This window comes from Opisthorchis viverrini, assembly GCF_000715545.1.
Source record: "Opisthorchis viverrini unplaced genomic scaffold opera_v5_112, whole genome shotgun sequence".
NCBI classification, from domain to species: domain Eukaryota; kingdom Metazoa; phylum Platyhelminthes; class Trematoda; order Opisthorchiida; family Opisthorchiidae; genus Opisthorchis; species Opisthorchis viverrini.
The window spans coordinates 906,500-915,427 of record NW_008751770.1 but is presented as its reverse complement, the minus strand read 5'-3'; the positions used below and the strand labels follow the sequence as shown (position 1 = coordinate 915,427).

The following is an 8,928-nucleotide window of genomic DNA, read 5'->3' as shown; positions in this document are numbered from 1 at the left end:
CATTTCAGAATTACCATTAGGCATTCGTCATTTGCTGGCTTATTTTTTTACTCACTCATTTCGTAATTTACTGAGTGAATCAGCTGGGAGTATTCTACGTATAGGGAGCGGGTAACATAAAAGCTTCTTGAAAATTTCATTCTGAAGATTAACTCTGGCATCACTTCTTTTAGCAGGATTATCAAAACACGTATAACATACACATATAGTTTATCTGTACCTAATAGAAGTGCACATCGATACCCTAAACAATGGACTCTTCTAAACGGGGGTCAAAACGTAAGGTTATATGTGCGGTACCTGAGCGTGCGACATGATTGTATTACAAACATTACAAACTCAAACAACAAGGACAAGTACGGTCTAACAGCGCTGTGATTGGTCTTGAGGAGAAATGTCATTATTTGAGGTTTAATTTGAGCAAAGGGTTTGTTGTAAACCAAGACCGCAGAGTTCCACCCGGAGACTTGCGTTGCGGGGATTGAAACAAGCGGCGATTGACTATGTCCGCCAACAGATCGCCCTTGTACGGTAAACTCAAGGATATTGGCTTCTTTCCAACGGTCTTGCTAGGCGGTCGGATAGAGCGGTCGGACATATTATTGGTTATAAATCTCTCTGGATAACCATTGGCTCGGAGCACGTTAGCAATGTGCTGCAGTTCGAAGTCCAATGTATCAGAAGATCACATACGTTTTGGTCGCTTCGTTAAAGTTTGAATCAGGGTTCGTTTCCGCCTTTCTCCCGCTGTTGTTCAGCGTAGTATGTTGTGCGCACGACGCGGCGACTTTCTAAGAGAATACGCGAGCGCCTCTCTTACCGATAGACCACTAACCTCAACAGTTCAGCCAGGAGCTCAATTGCATCCCACCTAATCGACACCGGGCACTGGGCCAAACGAGTCATTTCGGATCATATACCGTGTGCCAAATAGACTACCAGCATCTATTCAACGGCGTTGCTTGACTACAGCCGAGGCAGTCTATACGCCTGCGAAACCCGGTACTGTGCTGTCGAAAACATTTCGTACGAAAGTTGAGTCTGCCTTGGTCGTGTGACACGAATCAACCGGCCAAGTCACTCAACAGCCCTCTTCACTGTCTCACAGCATCCAACTCGATGCGAAATGGGGGAGCAGGCGCAGACAACCAGTCGTTCGTGTCTCCACGTTTTATATTTCACTAACCAATCTACGCAGAGTATTTCATTTTTCTTTCCTATTCTAGTCATTAGATATGTAATGACCTGATGACGAGATTCCGAAACCGTTAATGTTCGTCACTGTGTTCTTTTTCAAACCATGGGAATATTCAAGCAATTGTCATTCTGGTTCACTGATACAAGTGAAACAAACCACTTTCATAAGAGGTTAGACTACCCCTGGAATGTATGACCTTAATTAACCGGAAGCAACACTTTGCCAAGTGTGTACATGAAGCAACTTTTGGTAAATGGGAACCAAATTCGTGGGGTAATTTCTTTGTGTGCATTCGTAGGGGGCACTGCAATGAGGTGTTATAAAGCCTTCCAGCCGACAGCATTCTGTAATCTATTGCTTTGGATTGTAATCACTTCAATCAAAGATCTTGTTATCCTAGAATTCAGTTAATTTACAAGCTTCTAAGAGTTGTCTATTTGACCAACAGTTGTAGTGTGGTAACTGCACGCACCGAAGCTTTAGCTACTAGATGGTCATCCTTTTCTATTTGTAGTAGTAGTTAACTGATTTCTTTCTGGCTGCCTTAATAATCTGGAAAGGCTAGGGTAAGTCTACAATTACAAAGCGTCGAGCTCATTCTCCGGAACACTGGAGTGGTATATAAACCACACGGTCTACTGGTGACGATATTTTTATACTCTAGGAGAGTTAAGTGATTGTATCTAGCGAATGATCCAATTATTAACCAATTAATAACTGCCGGATGGCGAATGCCTTGAATTTCAAAACCATACATGACAGATCAACAACTTCTGAAATTTTGTTGGTGTTTTTTTCGTGTTTTGACGATAAAATGGATAGGTTATGCGGTGCAGGGTTGAATCAACCATGTAACAGAGAGGTGCAAGGGGTTGGCCCCTTATTTCAGCTGCAAATGTATTGAACGTCTGTTTCAGTCTTATCACTCTAACTTGTTTGAAGATCCATGTTGAAATAAACGGCCTGCTTGTCCTGTGTGCACTATCAAAAGCGCACACTTGTTCAACCCTGTTTGTTGGAACATGGGAGCAGACAGTGGCTAGGATAGGATTCCAACTGATTCGTTTGACGTCCCTGGAGTTACGGGCAGATACACATGGTCCCAATGAAGGAACAGTGACTGGATCTCATGATTGACGGACAGTGTGGATATCGGCTAATGTATCGGTGCTGGCTGACTCAGAAGAACCAGCTAATCAGCCTATTTACGAACATATAGAACCTGTAAGACCCCTATCAGAATGCACCGGAGAATATTCGCTACAGATGGCGGGGAAACCATGTTACGCTGACAAATTTTATAGCGAACGTTATGTTGAAAGAAGATTCCAAGTATGCGATGGATTAAAAACTGTTGTGGAAAACAGTAACTTAAAAACATCATATTTATAATGTGATAGATACTGGGCTGGTTTCTGTACGCTTTGCCACAGCCAAGCATATTCCACTAGGTGCAAACTAATCGGGATGACAAACTGCGTCCAATGGAAAAAATGTTTCTGGTGATTACTAATCCAGGGAAAACCAGACGAGATACCGAATAAAAAAGCAGTGACTTACTCGTATATCGTGACTGGACTTTGAAAGGTCGCTCATTTGTTGGAATTTGGCTACTAATGTCTGAGTAACAAGCGGACGAGGACGATCTTTGGCCGTTTCAGCCGGAGTACTGGACTGAACAGCGGGCTCTGNACAAGCGGACGAGGACGATCTTTGGCCGTTTCAGCAGGAGTACTGGACTGAACAGCGGTCTCTGCGAAATGATAGACAGCGGAGATTTAAGTGATAGGTTGAATTGTGGTTTCTCGCGTTATCATCGATTTCATGCTAATGACTGAATAAAAGTGAAGGAAACGTAATTTTCAGTACAGTAGTTAGCACATTTATCCTACTGTGATTCCATCGCATTTTCCCGAAAAAGCAAAGGAATCTGGGTCGAAGGTGATGTTGTGCTCTTCAAGGCAAGGAACCCTTTACTACGATGGTAGGAACAACAATGTACCATCACGTTCCTCCAATTGTGAGTCGCTCGTTTGTAAACAGTTATCCAGGAGATGAATTATACTGTTTCATGAAACACTGTCTTAACGCATTTTCCAATTCGAAACAATGTGAAAAATACACCACATAGAAAGTAGTTTGGCTAAAAGCAAGTGCCTGTTACGGTTGACCCTATAAATTAAATTTCGAAAAACTAGAAAAATGTTTTTGTTTTTGTTCGTTCTAGCAATACATATGACAACACGATCTGGAAGTTGATTCAATTTCCCGTAGTAGTCAAACTGGACAGTACCAAGTCATTACTTAACTAAATGAAGGAAGAGCCAGTCAGCACCGGACCACGTGATGTAAATGATATGATTGAGTAAATGATTGGACTAATATTCTAAGTGTAAGTAAATCTCAAGGCAGATTAGTCACCCGTGGTCCGACGTTGCAATGCTCAGTTACCAGTCGGGTTTACAGCATCCTGGATGTTTTAATACTAACCGCTGGTGAATCCCAACAATGCTGAAAAGAATGTCCAGGATGGATGAACTCAGTTTGCAGATGAGATCGTGGTTACGTGAATAACAGAAGCAAAGTAGCTGTATGAAGGCCTTACTAGTCTCGCTGAAAGGAGGAAATTTTACTCTGAAGAATAAGTTGGTCTAACATACCTTTGCTATTCTATCAAATGTGTAAGTCCACCAGCTTTTTTAGTTGTATAACTGCAATTCAGGATGTAGAATAAACCATAGCCTCGTGAGATTTGTAGCATAACTCGAACCATCTGTGTGTACTCTGGTGCGAAATGCAATAGGCCAAGCGTCACCTCAGTGCATTACCTATTTGTGAACCCGCTTGAACAAAAGACGGAACCGAAAGCGAATGCTTGGATCAGTGCTCTTTGGATGGAAATAGTCATGCCGTTCACGACATGCGTTGGTGCCCAAAATATGTTTTTGTAATTCAGATACACCTGATCAAATAACAGGCGGACAACACACTTTTCGCGAATTCTTTCAGCACACCTTTAAGAAGAATCAACCAGTACTTATGAGACGATCGACGTTGATAGGACTGAGGTCAGGTAACTACGATCCGTCTTACCAAAGAGAGTATTCCTAGACACTTGAATAACCTGATGAAGAATTGCTGCACTGCATTCAGCCTTTGCGAACTTACTGTTATACGATAATGCGATACAGTGTGTCAATTAAGCACACTTCAAGGTAAAAAGAACGTGCCTATTTGGAAGTGACTGGCTCTTTCAAGTGAGTGGTTGTTAGGAATGCAACCAGAAACAAACCAAATATTTTCAAACAATTGTGGGAGCGAGCGAAGAAGTTGCTACTAGGCAGTGCGAAATCTGACAAATGATTATGGAAAACAGTCGGATATTCTTCAGACCCTTCTTGCCAGACAATTTCGGAGTAAACTACAAGAGGTTTGTGTTATTGACGTTCCACTCATCTATCTCGCAGGAACAAAACAGTCAGGTTGGCGCTGAAATATTTGTCTACCGCCATTTTGAAGCACCCAAAGTAATATATCGCCCTTAGTAACCAGGGCTATAATTCGGTCCTTTGATTTTCTTCGATCTGCTCAAAAGACGTTGACACTAGCCAAAGTTCGTCACACCATAAAGCGAGCAGAAACCTGTCGGACTGAGTTAATTTCCTGTTCACCAAGCTAAACATTTGAGAGCTAATTGACCGAAATTTTTGCAAAGCTATAATAATTTGCTCATTTGTTCGTTTACAGGTATACTAAAACTGAAAGTCATGTAGGAGAGAAGCAGACGATTTTGTTGCAAATAAGCATTCAAAATCGGTGGAATTCGAACGATTGTTAATTCTGGGCACTGGAATGTTCAATTTTTCAGGCCGATTTTCTTTCGAACTACTGCATTCTAGCTGGACCAAGCACCACTGAAATATGTACCGAAATACGAACGTAAACTACTACTTTATTTGCTTTATTTGATCATTAAGATGGCAAAATATAATACACACTTTTAGAAAGGGGCATAAACCGTCACTTTTCCGAAGTTCTGCACATGTATTTAATGGACTGATACTGCCAGTGAATCCAGTTTAGTTGTCGGTAGAAGTCTCAACTAAGAATGAACACGTCGTCATCATTGATGTCTAATTTTTTTAAACCTCAGCTTGAATGCATTGTTTGACGATATCAAGGACTTGGTCCTTTTTGAATTGGAAGAGGGTGCATTGGTGGAATGAATCCAAGAAGGTTGATGAAATTGATCCTTGGTTGGCTTTCAGTAATACCCATGGTCACCCAGCCAGTCACAAGAGGTGTCTGGTATAAACGGCTTGCTTCGTGCTCCCGCAACAAAATACAGTTGGAGTTAATAATAACCCGCGATCTTTTTTCCCCAGGTGAACAAAGAATCTGTGCATGATTTTATCCGAGTCAAAAAATGCGGCTACCTGAAGCCATCAAGCATATATACTAATAAACCCAGCCTGAGGCCAACCTGACTTTCCACATTTAGTTATATTACAGTTCAAGTAGGCAGCTTCAGACCCATTAAGGTTGAATAAAATATAGTCCATGCATTAGTATCGAAATATTTAGGAATGTAAGCTTCGGATTATGTCGAAATGATGCGTGACGTTGAAAACAGACAACAGGTGACGCTATTTCTTCGGTCTCTACGTTCACCAGTCTCTTGGTTTAGAGAAGCTAATAAACCGAAAAGTTTGTAGTCTACACAACTCTCCGTAAACGCCGAACTAAATCTCGTATTTTTGTTTAGAGCACTGCTATATGCTACCAAGTTATCGGTTGTTAGTATTATCATAATGGCGGTAAAAACCAATAGTTGTCATTGTCAAAGTATTGATTGTTGTAAACCAAAACTCTTCGAGGGTAACATGTAACAGCCCCACTATGTCCGCCAAAGATTCACACGCAAACCCGGCTCTTGTGTCGCAAAAAATCTGCCTTTTAGCTTTGGGAGAAAATATGTCTACACGTGAGGCCTGATAGTAGATTGCAAGTCGAGTTAAAAGCCAAAATCAAAGACACATGGTATTGTGTATAGTGCTTTTGTATTGTCAACAATTTTTCCTATTCGCTTTTTCTATATTTTGTCCAATAATTTATCAACTTTGATCTAGATTGTAGCATCTTCTAAGAAAAAGAGCAAAATCTTGGCCTAAATTAGCACACTACGTTTATCGCGCTCTGATATGGTTGGAAGTATGTTTTGGAACAAAGTAGTATAATGCTGCCATTTTTCAGATGCTTCCTTTGGTTCATTCCTCAGACTGACAATGGTTCATTTGTATAGACGTAGTAAATTTGTCATTTTTTATTGGTAATTTCCATACTTTGCGCACGCTTAACGATTAAATTTATCTCTAGAGCTGAACACTTTCTGTCCCAGTATTTGTCCAGCATTTTCTCAAACAAAGCTGGAAATAATGTTTAATAAACTGTATTTCCAGAAGTGCAGTACTTCAGTTATATTATCAGCTTTCTATCTGGCTGTGAACTGGCAGAATAATGTTGGTGAGAATTTGTTGTGAAGCCTATCAAACTAGTTCTTTGCACAATGTTTGGAAGCAGGATTCGGTATCCTTTTAAATCCTCTTAGCTCGCTTAAATATGGCTTCCTTGGAGCCTCTAAAATTTCTAGTCTAACAATTGCGTCGACTATATCATTGAGACATAATGAGAATCAATTAAACTATTTCTTACGGTGAAGCAAATAATCATCGTCCTCCTCCACACCTTTGTCTAGCGCTGTGGCGCCAAAACGCCCTGCAAAAAAACGAAGCAAATCGGAATGCGAGAATAAATTATGGGTGCTTAAGTGTCAATCAAAAAGTTTAAAAATTTGCAAGCAGTTATTAACCAGTAATTGATGTCAGTTAGGTTTGAAGTGAAATGGAAATTCTGATTGTTGTATTTCAGTTAGCTATATTCTTGTTGTCTACATTACAGTTAGGTTTCATGTTGAGGCGAGATGGCCCAAGTGGTTAGAATGCGGATTTACTGACACGAAGGTCCGTGGTTCGAACCCGACACCTGCCTCTCGACTTCCCCTGTCTAGGTTTAGGCAACCTGGCAGTATCCCAGCCCTCGTGCAACCTTCAGGTGGCATGGTAGTTAGGCACCAAAAGGGTGCTACAGTTGAACGATTTCTTCAAAGATGTACCCCTTTAGGTCTGCATTTTCAAAATTTCCGAAAGAACAGTTGCGCAGGTTGATATGATAGGACCCATAAAGATTTCGACTTTAAAAACTGTAAACTCGTGATAAGTCCTGGTGCAAATGACTGTGCATACGCGCCCGGTAACTGATTATATGACTTAAATTGACACCATGAATTCTTGTCAGTTACATAAACCTTCTCAAGAGGTCAGATATTTTTAACGTCTTTTCAGAAAACAACATTTTGCGCATCTCTTCTCCGAATAAAGCCCCTAAACTAGATAATTTAACAACATTTCTGCTGTTCAAATTTTCTGGTATCATTTTCTGTGTATAAAAAGAATAGTAATGCTATATGAGGCTACGTAACACTACATAGTTTAAAATAAAGTACATCTACTTCGTAAAATTTTTTAACGGATTTCTGTGTTATCACTGGTCTGTTTATTCAACATAGAGGTTTATTTTTCAGTAATTCATGGTTAATTGTGGATATCTTTGGTCAATTTCGAGTGAAATCACTTAATGGCCCCGGCAGAGACGGACCGGTTTAGAAAACTACTTGAGACATTACAGCTAACACAGGAAAACACATAAAGCGAATGGGTGTACAGTGCGCGCGAAGCACAACCGCTGTTCATCCGTCATACAAAAGTAAGCCTTCTGGTCTTCCTCAGTCATTTGAATCACATAATCGAAGTTTAGACGACCATTTAACCCTGTCGCAGACGGCTCCCGTTTCAAGACTTTGAAATGACTAAGTTTCCTGTGGACCGTCTTACTTTGAAACGCTTATTTTACAAAATTACTAGGGTTGACTACAAATATTTATTATGTTGTAACTCCACCAGTGGGTTACAATTGGGTTACTTCCCAACACCGTGTTGAATAATGGCCCATAAAGGCGCTTACAAGCAGTGATGTAAAATCAGCGAGATTTCATCTCTCAGAAAACGATAATCTGTTTTAAAGCCACCCTTGGTATTTCATGTTTGCCTTATTATTTCTTTTGTAATACCTCAATAAATACATCAAGAATATCAGGAAGGTTAGCTTCTTGAAGACAACCATTGAATGCCCTAAATCTGCCGAGACTCAGAGCCCCGCCAAATGTTAACCAGTCAAACAACGCCCCCCTCAATATGCTTCACGGCCTTGTATCAAACCCAGACAGCGCGAGTCAGCGTTGATCAAGGTCAGAAAACGCCCCGCAATATGCAGCGCATCGCAGCCTCGTACCAAAGCCAGACTGCGTGCGTCAGCATTGGGCCAAGTTCAGACAGTGTCCCTTCAACAAATAGCTTGAGAACTCTGTATTCTCGCAACCTCACGCACTCACGCTCTCGCACTCGCTTGTTCGGAATATAGCTGTTGTGTTCCCTTCTGTGAGTCTTTTTTTCGGCATTAAGCACTGGAGGAGGTCAACAGCAGATAACACAGATTAGCGAATCAGCAGGTATAACAAAGACATTTTCATAAGACAATGGGAGAGACATACTACGAAACGTAGCTACCTCAGAGGAGCGAGCTACTAGATGGTAATATTTGACGTCGTTTGGCAA

The 8,928-nt window shown here is 41.0% G+C and overlaps 1 protein-coding gene across 1 annotated transcript in view; it reads right to left on the bottom strand.

Moving 5' to 3' along the window:
- The window catches only part of T265_05818 (hypothetical protein), a gene marked incomplete at both ends in the record, with an annotated part of 41,956 nt that overhangs the window by 5,921 nt on the left and 27,107 nt on the right, over nt 1–8,928 (bottom strand). The window contains one exon of the mRNA XM_009170925.1: nt 2,759–2,909. Within this exon, the coding sequence (XP_009169189.1) occupies nt 2,759–2,909 (151 nt within the window). The remainder of the gene's footprint in view (nt 1–2,758; nt 2,910–8,928) is intronic.